We start from the raw sequence: 25,256 nt of genomic DNA, 5'->3' as shown, positions 1-25,256 counted from the left end.
AAAATGGGGGGGGGGGTCTAGGAAATTAATGATATATTAACAATATTATTCTTGTGCTTATTTTGAAGTAAATTATCTTCAAAAAAAGATTTGGCTACTGCTGATGAAACCGACGAATGCTTTAGTTTAATTTCAAGTCAATTATCAATCACGTGAGGCTTCGTCTTTTAAAAGATAATCAGCTCAAAATGTCTTTAATAAATACCAAAAAATGAAATATCATGTTTTTGTGTATTACATGCATAATAGAGAACCGCTGCCATCTGTAAGCCGCAGGAAAATTGACGGTTTCTCAACAGCTGTGTAATCCTGCCATACCTTGACTGCAGAAAAGCTTTGCATAAAAAAAAACTCTTTACAGATTTTATCAGCACACATAAAAAGTTTAGTGCGTGGGTTTATACAACATCAAATATGTTAAAAAGAGTTATTTTCAAAAGGATTTTTGGACCAAATTTAAAACCACTCTTGGTTGAAAAAAGTTCCTGTAAGAAGTTTTACTTTGAAGTTAAACCATTTTGCTGTAGTTGTTAACGAGATTCTTCGCTACAGACAAAAAAAGCTTAATTCTTTTTAAAATAGGCTAGACATTTATTTTTTGCTACTATTTGCTAAATAAGACTTTCAAAATGTTTTAGCAATGCAATTTTTTTGTCTCTTTTTATCTTTAAATATTCAAGAGGGGTACCAATTAAAGTTGTTGGGAAAGTGAAGCAAAAACTGTAATCTTAAAATGCTCCAAATATAAAATTCAACACCAACACACACAAAAAAAAATGCTTAAGAAGATTTTATGGAGTGCAAAAAATGAAGGATAATTTTGGCAGTCCTGCTAAATAGGCCTCTACGCTTTTTATTTGTACCGAAGCTGCTCTATTAATCATAATGTCCGAACGTTAGTTTGTACGAAATTGGGGAACGTGAATTTCTCAGCTGCTATTAAAGACAGACATCTGATTTTTATGTTTAGATTTTTTGTACCATTGAGAATCTAGTATTAATTTACATGGTTCTTTTGTCCGTCGGTTCTGCGACAAGGCATTTATAAATTGACATGTAAAGATTTCGTAATTTCCTACTTTTTCTTTATTTATTTTTTAAGAGCCTTAAATTTTTCTGTGTCCATCTTTGTCCGATTGATCAACTTTTTTTGTGCTTCGCAACTTAGGAATGCTGTCATTCTTTTTTTAGTGTAGCTTCTTTGCAATTTGACAAAGTGTATTAGTTTGTCGCTAGTATTACGTGACTAGAATCTAGAATAAGGTTTAACGGTTAGCTATTTTTCTTATGGTTTGATATGACTTTTTCGAAAATAGTCTAAATTTGGCTAAGAAAGTAGCTTTTGATATCTTAAGTTTCATAAAGATACTTCTCTTTTATTCTAATTTAATTTTTTAAACATTTTGTAATTAATATCAATAAAAGTCTTGGTATTTTTCTAAGATACCGCTTTGTTACCCAATAAAATCTGTTTAATTATAATGAAACAACTCCCAAATGATTTGGTGCGCCATAAAACCATTACAAGGTATTTGTCATTATTTATCTAATCACATACCATAAACTTTATAATTACCAGGGAGGGGGAGGGGTCATTGGGTTGTTTATTTCACCAGTCCTCCAAAAATTTAATAACGTTATTCGTTGGCTCAACATCTTTGGGGACTTTTATTGAATTTTGATAGCTTGGTTCATTTAGTTGAGTGTCTATACAGAAGGGATGATTTTGCGTATCATCATTTGGGAAATACATCAATTTATCGGTTAAGGTCTTATCCCTTTAGATCCCTGATAATTACATATACAAGTATAATTCCACAAAGGGTTGTAAAACATAAATTTTTATGTCATAACTAATTATAATTTTATTGGCAGCGCAGCAACTTCAAACTATGTGGCGTTCGTCTGTACGTTCAGTTAATCAATCCTTGTTAATTGTTCGATTTTGAAGTGTAAAAAAATTAATGATATATCTTTACAATGTTGTACTGAGAAATTTGTTGACATACCAACTTTTTTTAGAAAAGAAATTACCTCAAATTTTCTTAATTCTTATTGTATACTTTTATAGACTTAATTGTTTTTTTATGCTTTCCTTCAAAGTGCCTATCGAACACAGAAAAACCCTCCGCCCCTTTTATCTTTGAATATATTAAAATCACCTTACCTTACAACTAACCCAAACGAGGCTCCTGTACCAATGAACTACCTTAGCCTAGCCTAATATAACATTAAAGTTAAAAATAGCTAATCCCTCCCTAATCAAAATAAGTTGATAAGAGGAACGTGGGAGGGGGGGGGGGGTCTGTGTTCGTGTTCGACAAGGCACAATGAGGGAAACCGCTAAAAGATATAATATTTTTAAGGACATAATTGTTCTTGTTTTACTAACATCTGCATGATAAAGTTATAAATCTTAATGTCATGATAAATATAGGTCCCGCCACGCCATTAAGGTTTGACTCCACCCCCCTCTAATATATGCTACTCCACCCCCCCCCCCCCCCCTTGACATACATACAATAGCATATATTTGTAATAAGAGGTAGCGCCACATACCAAGTTGACCGGAGAAAACATTAATACATTTAACCCCCATCAATATCTTAATCATGGCCGCGGTGTCTTATACAAAAGTGGGATTTTAGATTTTGAAGATAGGTGGAGTCAAAAATGTCATAGCCTATTGTAGAGACATAAAAGGAAAGATTTTATATGGGTATGTGGGGGGAGGGGGTTATAGATCAAGAAATCACTCATATTTGTTTCTCATTAAGAAATTTTTAAGAAAAATTACCGCGAATTTTATAACTGGGGAGACATAGCTTTAAATGGCGAGACGAAAAAGAAATTAATCATGAGAAATGTCTTACGGACGTGTGGCGCTGTGTGACAGCTAAGCTAGCCAGGCGTCACAACTGACCTCTCCCAGCGGTCAGACGGGTTAGACACCGTCGCGACGACGTATGTAGCCATTGGAAAGAAATGACAAATATTTTATTTAAGAATTCTCACATCCTAAAAATAATTCTCATACGTTTTTAGAAATTATAAATTGAAAACTATCTGTAATACATATATAGTAGTAAGTTTTTTTGTATGAAGCTAAAGATATCGGAGATACTGGTATTTTTAAATCACTTGGGGTGGTTTCAGGCTATTTTCTTTACATCTCCCGACCTCCCTAGAGGCTAGGGGTGAAGCAACTTTTATGAATAAATTGCTCAATAACAATAAGCTAATGTTTAAGAAAAGCAATTAATTAAAATAAAATTTTTCAGGTTTATATAAACAAGGATAAAATAATTAATAGTAAAATACTATAGAGATAAAAGTAGTTCATTTGCATAAAACCTAACGGTCATAACCTGAGAATTCATAGCAATCGGTCAAATCCTAGTAAACGGTCAAATTTTTGTTCGTACAAAAAAGGTCTTTAAATGCCAATATTAAACATGCTGTATTTAAGAATTTTTTAAAGCGAAGCTTTTCTATTATTAGGGTCAGTCCGTCCGCCCGTACGTCCGTCCGTCCGAGATAGTTAGCTTTTATTCGTTAATTTAGGCATCTTAGAATTGTCCTATTGATTTCAAACTTTGCATGATGATTCCTGTAGTATTTAGGTTAGAAAGCGTAGCAACTCTATAATCGTTACCAGAATGTCCGTACGTCCATTTTAAACATGTTGATTTTTTTCTTTTTTTTAATAAAAATTTTTTGTGATATTAACATCCGATTGATCTGATTTTTTTATCACTGATTCCTATTACAATAAGGTACAATATTATGAGCAAAGCATCTCTTTAATCAAGTATTAAAATGTCAGTGTGTCCTTAAACAGAATTCTGTATTTAAGAAGTTTTGCAACAAATTTACGTATAATTTTGTCAAACCTTATATTTTCATATTTTGTATATTCAGTTCTGACACTCAACAAAAGTTAATGTTCGTCGGTCATATCATTTCAGAGCTTCGCTTTTATGGATGTTGTCACCCTTGTTTTAATAGATGTACTGTATACTAATTTCATAATTCTAAATGATATTCATAAAACTACATTTTTGATATTTTTTGTCCGACTGTCTGATTTTCGAGCTTCGCTTTATGGGCAATGGTTTAAGTTTACAGTTATATCCAACAAATCTTTGATATCAAAATATCAAGAATATCTAAAATTGCGTCTTTATATGTATACTTATTTCTTTTTTAAAAAAAACCCTTCGCTTTATTGATGACTAATAGCTTCGCACCTAGCTTATGGTGACTATTAGAGGGTTAGGAATGAACAATGAAATAGCCTAAAGACTTGAATATAAACATAATATAAATACAAGTCTATCTGTATTGAAAGTTCTCCTTTACAATGTAGTTTCTCATAGATCCTGAGGTGGCTTACAACTATTTTTGGCGATTGTACCACAACCCTCCGAAGATAAATCACCTGTAGAAAAATATACCCCCCTCCCCTATTTTACTTTTTAAATTTAAAATTGGAATGATCGAAACCTCTAGGGGCGTACCCGCTGGTTTTTCACAATAGGATGTCATCCATGTTTCTAGACATACACAAGTGTGAACTCGTCATATTTGTTAAGAAAGTGTTGTTGGCACCTATCCACTTGGCACCACCTACATACACAAGTGTGAACTCGTCATATTTGTTAAGAAAGTGTTGTTGGCACCTATCCACTTGGCACCACCTACATAGACAAGTGTGAACTCGTCATATTTGTTAAGAAAGTGTTGTTGGCACCTATCCACTTGGCACCACCTACATAGACAAGTGTGAACTCGTCATATTTGTTAAGAAAGTGTTGTTGGCACCTATCCACTTGGCACCACCTACATAGACAAGTGTGAACTCGTCATATTTGTTAAGAAAGTGTTGTTGGCACCTATCCACTTGGCACCACCTACATAGACAAGTGTGAACTCGTCATATTTGTTAAGAAAGTGTTGTTGGCACCTATCCACTTGGCAGTAGCGCGCCAACCGCCTGTAAGCATCTAGAAAATCAACATTTTACAATTTTTAAAATCAGCTTGAAGTCTGAACCTGACCAAAATATGACAATACATCTCTTCAAAGCATTCAAACGAATTTAATTTGAGGCTTGGTCGCGTTTGACGCATGGCTGCCGAGCCCTGCATACAATTATATCACCTTTAATAAGAATAAAAACATCCAACAGTAGCTTAGCTCAATATTAGATCGTAACAATTTAAATTTGATTATTTCTATATTTTGTCACAAACTATTCAGACAATAATATCTATTCCATTGATTAAAGTCAGTTTTCCACGGAGAGTAAAATAAATTATAGAATCAATTACTTATGAGAAAATAATGTAATACCTCATATTTCATTATGGATCAGAACCGGTTTTGATCCAGAGCGGAAATGTGTTATTGTATTTTATGTACTAACCTATCAAAAGCTACTGTGAAAATACTACGAAACGCCCCTTAAGAGGCGTTGCCACGAAAAGGACTATACCCGACTTTTCTGTTCTGTCTGTATCGATAACGATCTAAATTCCTCGATAACACATTCGATTGACTGAGAGACGGACGGACAAAGTAATACATTGTAAAGCTTCGATTTATTGAAAATATTGGCACCATTTAGTTAAAAGGCGGAGAAATAGTTTCTAAATATTTCCAAGGGAAAACAAAGGGGTGGGGGGAGGTGAGGATCAATCAGGGATCTGAAGGGATAAGACAACGGCCAATAAATTTATGTACATCCCCAATAATGATACACAAAATTACACCTTCTATAGAATACAATTGGTGGTTGAAACATTTCGACCATCCAATCAAAATTCAATAAAAGCACCTAAAGTTTTTATGCAAACGTTATTACAAAACTTTGGGGACTGGGTCCCCTCCCTGGGATCAATTAGACTCTGGTCTATAAAATATTGACGTCTTAGGTTTATTTATTGCATAATATATATAATATGTCATCCTTTATCTAAACAAGGATAACAACATCTGTGAAAAAAACGTAGCAAGCTTTTCTACCATTAAAGACCGTCCGTTTGTTCTCCCGCCTGTAAGGAATACCTTTATGAATACCGTAAATTTAGGCATGTTAGAATGGTCATATCAATATAAAACACTAGTGAATCGGTTGTGCAGGCACCACCTTAAAAATTATATTCTACGTTATCTCACTTCTGAATATTAACCCTATTCTTCCATTGACCTATCCCCGACTATTAACCTTTTTTCTTCCATTGACCTATCCCCGACTATTAAGCTTTTTTCTTCCATTGACCTATCCCCGACTATTAACCTTTTTTCTTACATTGACCTATCCCCCACTATTAACCTTTTTTTCTTCCATTGACCTATCCCCCACTATTAACCTTTTTTCTTCCATTGACCTATTCCTGACTATTAACCTTTTTTTCTTCCATTGAGCTATCCCCGACTATTAATCTTATTTCTTCCATTGACATATCCCCGACTATTAACCTTTTTTTCTTCCATTGAGCTATCCCTGAATATTAACCTTTTTTTCTTCCATTGACCTATCCCCGACTATTAACCTTTTTTTCTTCCATTGACCTATCCCCGACTATTAACCTTATTTTCTTCCATTGAGCTATCCCCGACTATTAATCTTATTTCTTCCATTGACATATCCCCGACTATTCACTCTTTTTCTTCTATTGACCTATCCCCGACTATTAATCTTATTTCTTCCATTGACCTATCCCTCAATCTCTCTCTCTCTCTCCGAACCGTACTACAAATCAAGTTACTCATAAAGATTACTACGACTTTTATAGTTTCGTTTATTTATCATTTTTTTAAGATTTAATTTCCCTCACTCTCACTTCCCTTTTCTTCCGTCTTTATTTTAATTTCATTATTTTCATTAAAAACCGTATTTATAATTTAGTCTCTCTTTCTTTAAAATATTTTAGGATCCTAATGTTTTTTGTTTAAAATTATCGTCCTGAAAGGGTTAAACTATTTAGCTAAATGTTAAATTTTAGTTTAATATCTGAACACATTCGGGCGCGTCGCTAGTATCATATTACATTAAAACTTAGTTTTCCTTGATTTACTACATTATAAAATTAAATTTTCTATTTTATGAATAGAAATTTAATACTTCAATATAATTTGAATAGCAACATGAAATAAAAAATTTAATTTATTCTTCATGGAGTAAAATAATGGGTTTTATCATTCTGGTCATTGAGAGTTTATTATTGATTATTGAACTAGTAGGAGTTTTTAACATCTGACCTTTGGAAAACTTGAGCTCATTTATAGACATTTATTTCCTATATAGATCTATCATGGATCTTGATGCAATACAGCAGGCCGTTTTGTAAATGTTAAAAATTGGAAGATTTCATTAAATAAAAGTAATCGCAAATATAAGTATTAAATAACATGCTGATTCCTGTAACAGTTGGGTATAGTTAAGAATGCGTAGCAACTCTATTATCATTGCTGTTTACAAAGGCTGCTTGTTCACTTTACACATAATGATTTTTTTGTGAGTAGATAGAGAGACTAGATAGATAGATCACGCTTCGTTTTTTATTAAATGAATAAGTTGGGGTACAATGTTTGGCACTTTCGATATAAGTAAATGATAATAAAAAACCCATAGAATGCGATAATAACTTCAGAAAAATCGAAGAAAATAGTTTTCATACTTAATTAACGTTTTTAAGTTTTTCTTCAAAAAGTTTAGATAAGATGCCTTTAAAAGTCGTCTATGATTTTGTCAGGGATAAAAATGTAACTTTAAAATAAGAATTACAACATATTTTTTCAATTAGTACAAAGTAAAATTTTGAACATTTTATTGATCAGTATATTTTTTAAAATGTGAAGTAGAAACCTGAAATATTTATCATGAAAATTGTGTTATGATTTGATTGTCTGCTAGATTACAAGAAAAAAGATACTGACAGTACTTGTTGGTTCTTTAAAAAAAAATTAGGTAGATTACTTTCAGAACCCCTCTTTTTGCAACGTTATTTCAATAGAACAGAGCCGTAGTCTTAGTGTACTCAATATCTAGACAGCCAACCATTGTTTTAGAATTGTTAAATTTTTTTAACTTCTGATAAAAACAGAATTAATGGTATTTTTGTAAATATTATACCTCCAGGAAATGGCTATACTTCCCAATCAGATGTTGTGTGATATTTAAGAGGAATTATTTGATATAATGTCATTAAAATATTCGTTGAAAAAAGTGCTATTCTAGCTTATACTTCACATTTTAATGTGTATGATAATTCAAATAAAAGATAATGAAGATTTATATTATATTTAATTGTTATAATTATAAAGAAAAACCTGGAAACAGTAAAAAACTGACTTTATTTTATTGACGTAGGGAAAATTTTGTCAAATATTTGAATAAAAAACGATATAAAACAAAATAAATTATTTTTAATATAGTCACAAAAAGGCTTAATGAGTTTAGGAAATATTTCATTCACTAATCATGTCATTTAAACTCTATTACAAAGAATACAGTGTAAAAAGATGTTCTCGTTTTAATTTTAAGTAATTTCAAATGCATTTTAATACCTTTTAATGATTTATTTTTTGAAACATCTTTTTATAAAATGTTATTGATTTTTGAAGTTATATGTTAGAATGTTTTTAAATTTTGTTAACATTTTGTTTTAAATGTAGAAAATTGGTAATTCTAAACATTCAAAAAATGATTTTATTAAATTTTCATCACTTAAATTGCATGTTTGATGAAATTTTCAACTGATAATTCAAGAAAAATCGTTTAAGTTTTATTATATTTTACTTTGAATTGTTAAAAAAATATATTATTGTCAAAAAAGGAGAAGTTATGTTTTCCTCAAAAAAAGACCTAAAACATGAAAATTAACACGTGTAATGAGAATTTTTTTCTTTCAGGTTTAATTTTAAGTAATTATTGATATTTTTTGTAAAAAGGATTTTATATAAAAAGTTTTAAAACTCGAGTTAAGTAGTGGTTCTAAAAAAGGTTGCGAATTTATGCAATTTTCTTGCAAAAAAAATTTTCTAGGATTTTAAAAATAGCAAAGGGTGTTATTAGACGTACTTACAAATACAATTGCTAAGTCATTTTGGCCAAACACTAAAATAAAGTTTTGACATCTGAGGGTCCAGCCGTGAGATAGATAGATAGATAGATAGAGAGAGAGAGAGAGAGAGAGAGAGAGAGAGAGAGAGAGAGAGAGAGAGAGAGAGAGAGAGAGGAGAGAGAGAGAGAGAGAGTTAGAGAGAGAGAGAGAGTAGATAGAGAGAGTAGATAGATAGAGAGAGAGAGAGAGAGAGAGAGAGAGAGAGAAAGGAAATCTTAAGAGAGAATAATTAAAAGAACGGCTATTTAATCAAGAGAAAGAGATAAAACGAGACTACAACAAGGTAATACAACTATATATGGACAAAACAGAATAGTTAATAATCGCATCGTATTATAAACAGCTTTCCGCGAATATTAAAAAAAAATTATAAGATTAAATTAGTTTTGTAAGATCAGATGGGCCGAAGGACTGGGTTCACAAAACTAGTATAAACTTTATGATTTTAGTTTAATATTTATGGAAAATTGTCAGTAATACGACGCTGTAGATGATTTTTCAGTATGGCTGATAACCAGTTCTAATACAGCGGATATTAATTGATTTCGAATCCATACTGGAAAATGCTATTCTAAAATTAGGATATTTTAAAGAATAATAGTCAAAACAATGCAGGTATAGATAAAAGAGTTAAAAGACAAAAACAAAAGAAAAGAAAAGCAAGACAAAGATAAAAAGAAAAAAAACAAAAATAAACAAGAATGACAACACCAATGAAGGCGAATCTCTTATATCAAACGGCAAAACATGAAAACTTGTACCGTATCAAAGCCGAATGAGAAGAATATTTATTTGAAGGTAAAAATAAAATTTACTGCAAAATACAGGACACACTTACGTTTTTACAACTTGATTATTATTATAGAGATGCTTTGCTTAAAATAGTGTACCTTGTTGTCCTAGGAATCAGTGTTCCAAAAATCAGCTGAAAAGAATAATAAATTCATACAAAAAAATGCAAATAATACTTAAAAACACTATGTTTTAAATGACTATCTAGGAAAGATTACAGAGTTGCTATGCATTCTAAATCAATTGTTACAGGAAAAATCATCATCCAAAGTTTGAAACCGAAAGGACAATTCTAACGTGCCTAGTTTAAAGAAAAAAGCTAAAAGTTATGTACTGACGTACAGACCCTAATTATGGAAAGCTACGCTTTAAAAAGGGGTATGAAAGAATAATTCTATGCCGCGACTCAAAGGAGGCACCCCGGAGAGTATTAAAAAGTTGCAAGCTTTGAGGGAATGCGCCAACACAGTGCTTTATGCCAGGGAGGGAGGGGACATTGGGCTGTTTATTTCACTAGTCCCCAAAGTTTTATAATTATGTTTTCTTATTCATTGGCGTAACTACTTTAGGAACTTTGGTAAATTTTGATTGGATGGTTAATTAAGGAGATCTACAGAAGGAGATATTTTGTGTATCATCAATGGGGAGATGTACATCAAGTTATGGGCCATTGTCCTATCCCTTTAGATCCCTGGCTTTATGCACAGACACACAGACAAACAAGGGCATTATTGGTCCATAGCAGCAACAATAATTACCAAAAAATCGAGTATTAAATAAATGGATAATAATCATGGATTAGTTATTATGAATTTGAATTTTAATAGTTTATTGGCTAAATATTTACGTCCAATGAGACTTACTTAGTGAATTTCTACTAGAATCTCATATTTGATATATATAATAACCCTGTTCTAGCTATAATTTTATGTTAATAAATGAACAGCAAAAATTATTGGACAAGGTGAAATTTGAAAACTGAATACGTCAAATATTTTTTTTTATAGAATAAGTGTTTTTAAAAGGAAAAAAAATCATTGGCTACGAACATACTGAAGTCATATCTTAATCATAGAGTATCATCGCTTTTAAAAGGGTTAAAAGGGCGTAGGGAAGGGTCGGAATAAATAAAGTCATGCCATACAGAAAGGGGGAGGGGTGGATGGAGAGGGTAACAAAAGAATGAGGACAAAAAAAGTCTGGTCTGGAATTTGCAATGGTGTCTCATGTTTGTATTAAACAATGTGTCACAGGCTGACCGACAGGCTGACCGACAACACTGCAGGGAGGGAGGAGACATTGGACTGTTTATTACACTAGTCCACAAAGTTTTATTATTACATTTTCTTTATTCGTTAGCTTGACAATTTTGATAAGTTGGTTTATTAAGTTGAGTGTCCAAACGTTTCAACAATTAATTATAATCTACAGGAGTGGTTCTTTTTGTGTATCATACATATAAATTTATCGGCCATTGTCTTATCCCTTCAGATACCCGAAAACAACGACACAAACAAACTCCCAACAGGGATAGGACAATGGAAAATGAAATAACTCCGCCCCCCCCCCCCCAATTTATTCATGTAAAAATTAAGCATTCTTTAGCTTTAAAATAATTGGAGAAATAGACAAATTTAACTTTGATTGTTATTTACATCTCTGTATTTTTGCAGACATTGTAGATAGATAGATACCATTAGGTGTCTGAATTTTATTAGATATTATATAGATTAAAGAAATTCTAAGAATTAGATTTATATGAAAAGCTAATAAATAATAATTCTTTAATCTTTAAATAAAAGTAACAGGATGACATTCTGTGTATCTGTATTGAAAGATCTCACTAACAGCTGAACCGATATGGTTCTCCTGTACAATGTAGCTTCTTATATGTATGTAGGTCCTGAAAAGGTTTATTTTGGGGGATGGTATTACGTCCACCACCAACCCAAGAGAAATAGACCCTAGAAAAAAATATCTCTCAAATTTTTAAAAAATATTTATCTTTTTTCGAAAAAAAAAGGAAAATTGACGGTAGGTCGACTTAGCCCCCTTCCCCACCCCCGAAAAAAGGGGGCCTCTTGGGACGTAGTTGCTAGGTTAGAAGAAATTAAACTTAATATGAATAAATTATAAATAACTTATTGTATTAATTTTAAAAAGAGCTTATTTCTTTTATATTTTTAAACTAAAATATATTTACTAGTCCTTAAAAAATCAGATATCTAAATATATATTTAATAATTTTGCATGGTGAATTTAAATCGGGGCTCGTCAGCCGCGTATTTATGTGCGGATTTTTTACAGGCTAATTCAGTTACAGATTTTTTTACAGGCGATAACAAATTGCTAATTGCTATAACATTAACATGACTGTCCAATTTTGCCATACAGCTGCCATGTTATCGGTGGCCAATTTTTAAACTTTTGGAGCGACAAGCTGTAGTTTTCTGTGTTATAGTCTGATAATACTGCAATTGGCTAATAATTGATGATTAAACTGCTGCGGCTGCCGAGCCCTGATTTAAATACTGAAATGCACTCGTGTCGTGCCGCACTCGACAAACAAAACAAAATAGCTCAAACCTACAAAGAACAATAGGGTACTCACAGAAAAGGAAAAATAAAAGGAATAAATGAAAATTGTGGGGGGGGGGGGGAGAAGAAAGGAGTGATGGCGAAAATGTGAATACAAAACAATCAATGTGAAGAGGCTTATAGTGCCTAATAAAAAATGACGTCACACAATACAAATGACCAAAGATGCGGCAGTAACATTTTATTATGTGTCAATTACAATGTATACTGGCCTATCATTGGTCATTTGTTTGACGTCTTCTTTATTAGGCACTATAAACTTCTTCACCCAAAATAAGTAAAATAATTTATTTAGTTTTAAATGAGATATAATCATTATACTACATAAAGTTTAATCTTAATAGGTACATATCGCATCGTATTACAGACAGCTTTCCGCGGATATTGAAATGAAAAATTATAAGATTAAAACCAGTTTTGTAAGCCCCCAGTGGCCGATGTCCCGAATTATAAACTGTTTTAGGATTTTAGGATTTTTATTTTATAATGCGCGGAAAAATGTTGTAATATGCTAAAAATGATTTTCAGTATAGCTGAGAACCGGTTCTAATCCAGCGGATATTTATCGATTTCGAAGCCATACTGGAAATATATTTTCATTATTTTGAAAAGTAAAATGTAAGTGCTATTAATTTTCGATTTTTTTGCTGTTTTTCTAATACCCTAAAAGTATAAAGCATAGATAAATACAATTTCACTGTAGGACGTCTTTTTAAGTCAAAAAGGCAAAAGAATCCTTTGATAAAGTCCACAAATAATAAAGCAAAAGACATTATTAAAGGAATGCTTTACATTTAGTTAAACAATAAGAAATAAAGAAAGAGAATAATAATCAAAGAGAAACAAGTCCCCTAAAGGGAAAAAACATTTAAACTAAATCATAGAATAATAACAGCAAATGAAAATATACTTTATTTGAATGAGTACATGGCTAGGGCAACAAACGATAAATAAATTGTCCTATAAGTCTTTATTGAAATATTTCTTTTAATATATGTATTTTTTAACCAGAACAAGTTAAACATGTTCTATAAAGCTTAACCTTTCTCGTTTGTTCTAGTTATATAGGTCATGTGTTTTTTTCTTTTTGTGTTATTACCGTCTCTAAGTTTTGTTTCTGAACAATCCCTAAATGGATGGTTGTTAACATTAACTAATGCCCCGAAATGTCATAGCTGTGTAATGAGTTTCGACCGTTTATGGGCCAAGACATACCCCCTTGCTCAACAACAGTAAACCATCCTTTCAAAGATAACCAAGGTTAATCATAATCAAACTTTATAAGAAATCATCTTTATTAATCCTGGGATGTAAAGGGGTAAGACAATGGTCGATAAATCGATGTACGCCTCCAATAATGATACACAAAATTATCCCAACTGTAAATTAAAACTAATGGTTGAAATGTTTCAACACTTAACTTAATGAACCAACCAATCAAAATTTAATTATAGTCCCCAAAGTTTTTGCTTCAACGAATAAGAAATATTATTGTAAAACTTTGGGGACTAGTGTAATAAACAGCCCAATGTCCCCTCCCTCCCTGATAGTAATCTATGGTGAAGTCTGGTTTGATTCTAACTTGCATTATTGATGGTAGATGATTAAATGATTTGTATAACAATGCATATAACAATGTCCTGATGCTCTAGATAGGAAATGGTTCTAGTTATCAAACTATTTAATTCAAAGCTTCATTATTGTACATTATAATAAATTCAATTTTAATGGTTATTCTATTTAAATCTCTTTGTTCCATTTAACGTTAAATTCAAAGAATCGTCTTGAAATTGACAAGAAAATGTATTAAAATAGATTTTTCTTCAAATTTTGATAGTGGCTTCACCCCTAGCTTCGTTTTAGAGGGAGCTTAGAAGCCAGCTGCCACCCATTTATCTCGTTTGCTTACATATAAACCTAAAAACCAATGTTTTCATCGCACATAAAAAAAAGCCCATGACAAACAGAATTTCCTTTAAAAGTTTGGCACAAAAGGTTCAGTGGTTTCCGAGATACCACTGAACATAAAAGACTTTAAACACACACACACACTCTTTTTTCTAAGAAAAAAACATTAAAATAGTATTGTATAGCTATTTTTATATAATAACTTAGTTTTTATTTTTATAATTTCTTTATAATCTAGATATTAATTTGATTCAATAATTTTAAATTTTAGACAAAGCAAAATAGTAAAATTTTCTAAAGAAATTGGAAAAACGAAGAATTCAGAAATTTAATGAATAAAATGATGGTCTAGCTAAAATTCTTTAAATTGGTCGTGGTGAATTAAGAATTAAGGTGGGAATCAACCTCCCCCAACCCCCCTCCCTCCCCCAATCATTATTCTTTATATCAAAGTTCCTAGAGTTTTGTTTCCCCTTCTTTTTCCATTGACCCCCTCCCCCTATTTCATGGGCAGGTTGTCTGTACATTAGACAATAGAGTTGTAAAGTAATCATAAAAAATTCTTTTAATGTAATGCCCTTAATTTTAAAATTTATTACTTCTAGTTAATGCAGTAAGATTTTAGTCTAAATTAATATGTAGAGTGATTTTTTTTACGCAGCTTTTGATTTTACGTCCGTTTGTACATATAACCTAATGAGAAGCTCAAATGACCATTGTAAGGCCAATACACAGACTAAATTCCCAACAGATGGGCAGTATTCATTTTGATTGACTATTGGTAGGCCAGTATGGCGTCTTTTTTGTAGGCACTATAAAAATCTTCACCTAGTGATAAAAAGTTTTAATTAAACTTTTATGTAAAAAGATTGTTTGATTTATTTTTGAGAAGATTTACTCGACTATAAGGCAAGTTTAAACATTACACTTTTGCACTTTAAGTAAAATTTTTTCTAATGACTCTATCATATTTCTATTGGCTGTGCCTTGAGAATTCCCATAGAGATTCCACGCTGGGGACATTGATTAACATTCTATACAATTTATTGGAATACACAGGGGCTAAGGGATAGGACAGTGTTCGATAAGTCATTCTTTTTTGTCATATGGAGGGAGGGGAAATAGGGCTGTTTATTACACTAGTCTCCAAATTATAATAATAACGTTTTCTTATTCGTTTCTTAACCACTTTAGGGACTTTTATTGAATTATGATTGGTTGGTTTGATAAGTTAAGTGTCCAAACACAATCTCATTGTAATCTTTATAAGGGGTAATTTTGTGAATCATTATTGGGGTTGTTTACATAAATTTATTGGCCATTGTCTTATCCCTTTAGATGATATCCCTGAAACTGTGATGGCTACACAAAATCCTAACCATGGAAACTAATGTGTTCTGGAGAGTGTGTGGCTCAAAATATTCAGGGAGAAAGGGGACATTGGGCTGCTTATTATACTAGTTCCCAAAGTCTTGTAATAACGTTTTCTTATTCGATGGCTTAACAACCTTGGGGACTTTTTCTTGAATTTTGATTGGCTGGTTCATTAAGTTGAGTGTCCAAACGTTTTAACTACTAACGGAAACTACAGAGGGAATAATTTTGTGTATCCTAACGTCCCTACACTATATATCAATTTAACGGACAATGTCTTATCCCTTTTGATCCGTGCAAAATCCTAACCAGGGAAACTAATGTGTTCTGGAGAGTGTGTGGCTCTAAAAAAATAATTAGGTTTTTGGAGACTTCAAGCAAGGGGAATTATGATTACAAGAAAAGTGATTTCCCATAAAAACCGATTCTCATCCAGTCTAAAAAATCATGTATAGCATCGTATTACAGACAATTTCCTACTAATATTGAAATAAAAAAACATAAGACATTGCTACTTTGTACCATCCAATCATAAATTGATAAACGTCACTAAAGTGTCTCCTAACTCCATCAGTAAAGCTACTTTATAATTTGAAGAGGTCCGTACTTATAAAATAAATGTGGTTTTTTCCTTTTTATTTGGTTTTATGATTCAAGAAAAGAAAAAAACATAAAAATCTTATTCTGTCTGTAAAAATGTTATGTTCTATTATTGTTATTGAATTACTAATCTTAGAGTTTTTAAAAATAACGTAGCTTGCTTCGATATCGAATTTTCAAAATTAGATTTGTGTTTTTCTTGCCAGATTTTGGCCACACTAGAATGTCCTTAACTTTAACAGTCATACATTTTTAATTTGTTAGATTTGGTTTTAAGAAATATGAAATAATATTAAACAGTGGTTCTCTTTTTCTTATATTTAAGATATTTAAATCTAACCGCTGAACCGATAAGGTTCTATTAACCATGTATCATCTTAAAAAGGCCTACAGAGGCATAACCGCCTTTGTTTAATAATTTTTATCATAATGATTTTAAATGAGAAATTCTCAACAAAAAAAAGTTTAATATCTTATAATGGTATTAAAATTTCTTTGAATATGTGTTCCATTAGTCATAAAAATTAATAAAAAATACAATTATATTCAAAATAGCATAGCAATAACATTGAAAACAGTCCAAATTGTGTAGTATAGTAAAGAGTTATACAGAGAATATGATCTTTTTTATATCAGGTCAAAACAACAAATATTTTATATGTGTTTTCTCAAAAGTCAAATAATTACTTTAAATCTTTTTTGATTAAAAAAAAGATCAGATTTAGATGTCAATGAAATATCTATCAATTCTAATTCATATTTGTGAAGGGAGGGAGAGGATATTAGGCTGTTAATTTCACTAGTCCCCAAAGCCTTACAATAACGTTTTCTTATTCGTTTGCTTAACAACCTTGGGGACTTTTAGTTAATTTTGATTGCTTGGTTCATTTAGTTGAGTGTCCAAATGTTTCAAACACTATAAATAATCTACAAAAGGTGTAATTTTGTGTATCACTATTGGGAATGTACATCAATTTATCGGCCATTGTCTTATGCCGTTAGATCCCTGTAAATGTGATCTAATTAACAGATATCTGTTATACATTTAGAATTTCGCACTGCCATGTTAATTTCATCTAAATTCTCATAAATGATACCCTTGAAAATTTTTTAAAGGCTAAGCAGCTGACTAAATATGTGGCCTTATGCTGTAGATTATCGAAAATATCGGCTAAGCTGCAGATTTTTTTTATTGGCTAAATGAGAGTGAGGAATAAAGGCTGGTTGACCAAGAAAAGGTTCTTTAAAATATCTGACCGCCATCTTATATAAAGACTATGAGCAGAGGCATTTTTAATTAAATGTTTGCGTCGTGCTGTAGACGAACTGTCTTATACTAAGGCATTTTCAAGTTAATTTTCCGCCAAGTATTAATACAGAAGAAATCAGTATCCTGTACAAACTGTAAATATCCTCAATAGCAAAGCCGACGGTTTTATTCATCATTCTTTCCAGGGAATCTTCATTACATCAATCTAAAGAACATATCTGAAAGAAGAATATTATCAATATATTCAACTACATGTGTGTGCGAATGGGGCGTTTGTCCATATTTTGGTATGGAGACCGCTCTTCTATGAGTACTACTAAAACCTAATTTTAATGCAATACACATAGACATTCTCATCGTCGGTTCGCTTGTCTAGAATGCTTAACCCTCTATTCCCACAAGTATAATACGAATTTGGTTGAGCTGGTGGAAGCTCAACAAAAGACCCACGCGAAGTATTATGTTGCTTTAACCTAAGAATAAATGGTTGGTTTTGATATTCGATCAGAATCATATAAGTATATCAAGTATTAAGGAAGGAAAATGTTTTTATAAAGTGTATTTATATCACAAGTGCATAAGTTAAGTATGGAAATATTTACAGGATAAGTGTTAAAATTATAAGTAGAGTAGGACAGAAATATGCCCTAAGTCCCAAGCAGTGAATTGTGCTAAGTGTTAGAGTTCTAACATAAGGCCTGAGCTCAATTCATGCTAAGTACTAAGGGGCCTAAATTTAAACTACAATGCATGCCAAACAACTAAGTCATTACCTTTTAAAGCCAGAAAGAGAAGTTGATGGTAGGAGAGTTAGTAAATAACTGAATAAATTCAAGAGGTACATGCTATAACATTAGCTCTGGACCAGGATTTTAGTGTTTGTCTGTGCAATTAAATATCTGTGTGTTAATATGTGACGTAAATCAGGCATGGTTGTAGGCATACATATATGTACTGGTTGTTTATACGATTACATTAACTATAAACATAATATCTTTAATAAACATATACTATTAGCAAATCACATACAGATTACCATGAATAGGCTTTCGTTACCCATATATGGTGTCATATAGGTAGAGACAGGCCTATGAATGCATAAATTGATACAAATAATGCCTTGGGCCTAGCTAAAGTAATTGTGTCTTGCCCCTGAGTGCTACTAGTTAATTGCAGGGCACGTGTCAATCAAAGGTTCATAATATGATCTATATAGTGTTGATTTTATATCAAGCATAGATAGATAGTTGTGGATGCGAAGCATTTCTGTAAAAGTCTCATATGTACGTTCAAAGAATTTGAAAATTGAGGATCGCATCTCCATACAAAACTATATTATCTATTATCATGTTGATTATATCATTATTATAATCTTTATTATATATGCATTATACTATGTTAGTATGGAGAATAACATAGGCATATCATTATTTTCCAGTATTTAGCCAAAGAAATACTGAGACTGCCCTATTTATGGCAACATTGCGGCCCATAGTGCCCTATCTCACTTTTGATCCAAGGAGGATCAAGATGTCTTATGACAATATCTCATTTATAACGAATTTTATCTCTATCATATGTAGTTAGCTTATTATTAATATTATTCTCTGAAATGATAATGTTTTTTTAATTTATATGTATGATGTGTTCCTTTCAATTAAAATTATTTTTATTTTTATCATGTATGTTTTATTCCAAAAGATGAATAAATCATTTAACACACAGGAGGTCAGGAAAATAGCCATAAACCATCCCAGGACATTAATAAACCTTCCCCGAAATCTACCTCCTATTTGGACTATAAATTACAGAAATCTTTTGCTTCAGACAAAAAAACTTACTTTTTATATAATATAATAAGCTTGCGGATTTTTGTATGTTATGCCGACAAGCTTTTCTAAAATTTTCGAATTCGAATGCCGAGCCCTTGATTTGAACCTGTTGTGTAAAAATATCTGATCAAATTCCCATTATTTAAACCATAAAAATTCTTAAAGAAAAGATTTTTTTGTGGGTCACAAATTAGGAATTTTTGAAGCTGATTCAATTTTTCATTATGAAAAGAACACATTATCCTGTGTGAAAAGAAGGCAAATGTTATCTACGGACAAGATCTATTTCTGACCAGTGATATACAGAGATAAGACAATGGCAACAAATTTATGTACATCCAAACCAATGATGATACACCAAATAACTCCTTCTGTAGATAAAATGAACTTTAATGAACCAACCAATCAAATTCAATAAAAGCCCCCAAAGTTGTTAGGTCAACGAATAAGAAACGTCAATATGAAACTTTGAGGATTAGTGTATTATTTAACAGCCCAATGTCCCCTCCCTCCCTGGTTTCTGACCGGTACAACCCGCCCCCCCCCCCCCCCCTCCATTATATTAATCTATTACCCCAATCTAGCATTTCTTGAAAAAGACACTTCAATTTTTTATTTTCTTATAATTATCTTATTCATCTACTGATTCCTAGGACAACAAAGTAGAATGTTATAAACGAAGCATTTCTATGATCAAGTAATGAAATTGTAAGTATGTCCTTTTACATTATCCTGTATGTTCGCAGTTTTGCAACAAATTTAATTCCACTTTTATTTAGACTTATACATTTACATTTATATTCTTCTCATTAAGTAATGATACTCTAATAGTGTTAATGTTAGTTTGTCCTACCGCTTCATAGCTTTGCTTTTGTGGATGCCATCCTTGTTTTTTTTTATATCAAATTTTATAGGATTACATATACACAAATCCAAAACACTGATCATAAATAAAAAGTATGACAACATCCTTAAAGCGAAGCTCTGACACGGTAAGACTAACAAACATTAACAGTGTCAGAACAGAACAATCAGAATATAAATGTATAAAAGTCGAAACAAAATGAAAGTAAATTTGTTCAAAAACTACTTGAATGTTGAAGGACATACTTTCAATTTTAGGACTTGATTAAAAGGATGATTTACTTATAATATTGTACTTTGTTGTCCTAGGAATCAGTATTCTAAAAAAATTGATAGAACAACTTCAACAATAACATGCCTAAATTAACAAACAAAAAGCTATCCGTTCCGGAGGGACCTACCCTAATTATAGAAAAGCTTCGCTTTTAATAAGAACCAGACAGAGAGTATCCTTTAGAGCCAGGTCTCGAACTATAAACTGTTATAGCAAGTAGCCAATCATAGTCAACATCAAGGTTATCAGTAAATTCCATCGATAACAAAAATAGAAAAAGTCAAAAATTGATTTTCATCAATGGATACTACATTCCAACACGATTTTGGAATAGAACCGAATTAAGCATGGCACTTGACTTTAGGAGATTAATATTCATTATCGTACCTTTTATCTATCTTATAGTATACCTTCATATTTAACAAGAAAGTCGATTAATAAACAGGTTCGAACGGACAATTAAAGTTTTAGAGTAGCCACGCTAGTAATATTATATCAATAAATTAACACAAAATATAATGTTTTTAATTTTTATTTATGAAACATGAAATAATAATAATAATATTTAAATCACAGCCTAAATATAAAGTCTTTGAACAAAATTTTATCAAAAAAATAAACATGTTGTACACGACACGACTAAACAACATGAGAAGAAAAGCACAATTTTGAGACAATACCGTTCACTTTAGTAACATAAGTCTCTTTTTATATCTATAGTTGTTGACTTGGTGGTTTTGTATCTTTAAAATAAAAGATACATTTGAACACAAAATTGATATTGGTTTCTTAAAACAGAATGTAGTTAAAAAGTCTGTATGTAGAAAAATGTTTAAACAAACGTCATGTTGCTTTTTAATCTTGACACAAGATCACTAAATTCAGGATCCACGTCAATGTCAATGAAATCAATATCACCACTGTTCAGCTCCTCGTCGTGAATCTCGGCAATTCTGAGGGCTACGGGGAGGGCTTCTGGCATGATGGAGTGATGCACCACAAGTGAGGACAGGTTGGAAAAGTGTTTTTCGGCGGCCACGGCAAAGCTGATGCCGTTATCTTTGGCGGTGATGGCGTATGTCAGCGGCTCAACGCTAACATCAGCGGTGTGCTTGAGGTGCAGGTACAGCTTGCTGCCGGATTTTCTGATCACAAAGCGGCCAACAGGAAGAGCCTCCAAAATTTCGGCGGATTTTTCCGCGGACACTTCGGGTAAATACCAGGAGGATGTCCGGGCGTTAATATCAATAAACTGTTCCAAATTCACGGCATTGGCATCAAACTTTTCTGATGCAGGAATCAAAGATTCTATGTCCTCGTCACTTTTTCTGATTTTAATGGCTTTGCGGCCAAGCAAGCCGTGCTTTTCACTCGCCAACTGCTGGTTGCTCAGCAGATTTCTTTCAGAATCAGACTTGCGTCTCAGCTTCAGACCATTAAAGCATGTGAACTTCATGGTGTTTATATTTGTATGTTTCGAATTTATATGTATTATAACAAGAATGTCCTTTCAAGGCAAGCTCAAAAGTTAAACTAAACCATTTCCAAAATTCTTTTGGTCTCTTCACTATTTGAGCGCTTTACTGACCTTCCCCTTTTGGTATAAAATTCCCCCATCCCCCCAAATACTATTGAGGGAGACTGTACCGGAGGGGGGGGGGGTAATGACAGCGCCCCTCTGTTTCATTTCTTGATTCCAACAGAGAAAATAACCCCTCTCCCCCCTTTCATTATCGCATTCTTTTCCCCTTTTTTCTATTTTCATAAAGCTTTGAGATATCTCCGCCACCCGCCCCTTCTACAGTACCCCCCCCCCCCCTTGAATATTTGACCCTTTCTAACCTCTCTTGACTGTACTTCAATTGCACTCAGACTTCGGACTTGGGGAAATAAATGTTGTCTGCCCCCCCCCCCCCCTCACACTGGAAAGTATGTGTGACCGGGAGGGGGGGGGGATGAAAGGGTTGCAGATTGTAAATGCCTGGAATACACACAGGTGCACTCCTCCCATATTAACAAGGACTATACTATCCAAAAATTCGTCAATTTTTTTATTTCAGGTCTCAATTTTTATTGATATTTCACAATAAAAATTTGAAAGACACCATCCATTTATGATAAAATTTAAATTTGTCAAAAAGTTATTTAATATAGAAAATCGAAAAACAATTACCCAATGAAATATATGTATATTTTTTTAGAGAAAGCCAACACTTTATTTTGAAACTAGGCTTTCAAAAAAACAAGCAAAAATACTTCATAATTCATACATTCGTCCTATCTAGGAATTATATATGATTTACTCGGCTGCTGTAAGAGATAGATAGCTGCAATTTTTTGTGATGATTCCCTCTGAAAATATTCTTCATTACACTTTTCCTATTTTACTTATATATATATAAATAACCATGAAACAATAGTTATTTATCGCATCGTATTAAAGAGAGCTTTTCACGGATATCAAAATTAAAAATTATAAGATAAAAATTGGTATTATTTTTTTAATTTAAATATTCGCCAAAAAATTGTCTGTAATATAATGTTATACATGATTTTTCAGTTTGGCTGAGAACCGATTTTAATCCAGCTGATATTAATTGGTTTGGAAGCGACGCTGGAAAAATATATCTTTTGTTCTGTACACAAACTACTTTTAAAATGAACTAGTGGCTATGCCCCTGATGGGGCTCTATATTCAAAGGGACTAGAAAAATAGCTTAAAACAATCCCATAACATAAATCTGAAAACGTTAAATAGCCTAAAACCATCACAGATTCTACATGAAGCTTTCCTTAAAATGAGAACTCAATCAGTTTAGCTTCATAAGAAATATATTTACTACTTTATATAATAGGATATCAAACCATGATATTTTTAAAATCTTTATTTTTACCCATTTTTGAGTTTCTGATAATAAATACTTGACCAATAAATTTAGATTATATAATTCACAGCTTAATCCGTCTTTTGTCAAATTGAAGACAGGGATCTAAAGGGATAAGACAATGACCGATAAATTGATGTACATTCCCAATGATGATACACAAATTACCCTCTGTAGATTACAATTAGTGGTTGAAACATTTGGACACTCAACTTAATGAACCATCCAATCAAATTTCAATTGAAGTCCCCAAAGATGTTAAGCCAACCAATAAGAAAAAGTTATATAAAACTTTGGGGACTAGCGTAATAAACAGCTCAATATCTCCTCCATCAGTGAGTTTAAGAAGGGTCAGTTGTAAAATAATTATTATATTATTACATGGATAATCTTGTGATACCATTTTATATTTTCACTAGCGGTTCGCCTCTAGCATTAAGGGATTCTGCATTTAAAAGAGTAAGAAGGGGTGAAAAATTGTCGAAAGCCATCCCGGGACCTAGTTTTCTTGGAGGCTTTGGTGCGTTTGTTTGTTATAAATTCTATAATAATTAATATTTCAACTTTTGTGAACTCAAATCAAATGAGGAAGGTTGCGTGATTTTCACATAGGAAAAAGTAAAATGAAAATAACTCTGATAAAAAATTGACATCCACAAATTAAAAAAAAAGAAAAATTAAAATTATTATTATCATTACTTGAGTTAAGAAAATTATTAAACCCATTAAAAGTAAACATTTATTATATTTTTTTGTACTTTTATCCAATTTCACGAAAATGCGAAATATTAAATCTTTATGATAAATATATATTTGTCGAACTAAAATTGGTTTAAGAGGCAGAATATTGATTTATCACAACGTATTGTAGACATCTTTCCTAGGATTATAAAATATAAAAAAAATATGATAATAATTCTAGTTTAGTTAGCCCAATCCTTAAGATCTCGTCATTTATGACTAGAGAGTAAATATTATATCATTTCTGGAACTGTTATTCGCCCAATGGATAATAGTTAATTATCGCATCGTATTGTAGACAGATGTCCGCGGATAATAAAATGAAAAATTAAAAGATTAAAACCAGATTTGTAAGCTCCAAGGGGACGATAGATTGTCCTATCAAAACTGGTATATTCATTGTAAGATTTTTAATTAGATATTCGTGGAGAATTGTCTATAGTACGATGCTATACATGATTTTTCAGAATAGCTGATAATCGGTTCTAATCTAGCGGATATTAATCGGTTTCGAAGTCAAAAATTATTCTTCATTTCATTAAACTCTCAGTAAGTTTCTTGGAAATCACCAGGGATGGGGGGGAGGGGGACATTGGAGTGTTATTAAACTAGTCCCCAAAGTTATATAATAGCGTTTTCTTATTCGTTGGCTTAACAACTTTGGGGACTTTATACTTAATTTTAATTTGATTATTCATTAAGTTAAATGTTTAAACGTTTCATTCAGTAATTGAATTCTACAGAATCTTGTAATTTTGTGTATCATTATTGAGGATGTACATCAATACATCGACCATTGTCTTATCCCTTTAGATCCCTAATTAATATCACATAACTCTGGTAATAAAATTTGGTTTAATGTGTTGAATATTTTACTTAGCTATGCACTTCAGGAGTCACAGCATATAAAATTTCACACAGCGAAACTTTCTACTTATCTGTATACCTATCTAATTTATCTATATATCTCTAATTTTTAACTCATTT

General features: G+C 31.9%; 1 protein-coding gene across 1 annotated transcript; it reads right to left on the bottom strand.

Annotated features, from left to right (window-relative positions):
* Window positions 1–21,159: 21,159 nt before the first annotated feature.
* Window positions 21,160–22,172, bottom strand: LOC145330062 (uncharacterized). The gene has a single exon (XM_080174607.1). It carries the CDS (start codon window positions 22,097–22,099, stop codon window positions 21,476–21,478), a length of 624 nt encoding a protein of 207 aa, XP_080030733.1. The 5' UTR covers window positions 22,100–22,172; the 3' UTR covers window positions 21,160–21,475.
* Window positions 22,173–25,256: the final 3,084 nt, after the last annotated feature.

Source organism: Acartia tonsa, chromosome 10 (genome assembly GCF_053477335.1).
Source record: "Acartia tonsa isolate MP-2025a chromosome 10, ASM5347733v1, whole genome shotgun sequence".
In the NCBI taxonomy this organism is placed as follows: Eukaryota; Metazoa; Arthropoda; class Copepoda; order Calanoida; family Acartiidae; genus Acartia; species Acartia tonsa.
The sequence above is the reverse complement of the archived record's forward strand: the minus strand, read 5'-3'. Positions and strand labels throughout refer to the sequence as shown.

What these genes read in the sequence shown, in the direction of transcription:
- LOC145330062 (XM_080174607.1), bottom strand. Translation starts at nt 22,099, where the DNA reads ATGAAGTTCACATGCTTTAATGGTCTGAAGCTGAGACGCAAGTCTGAT.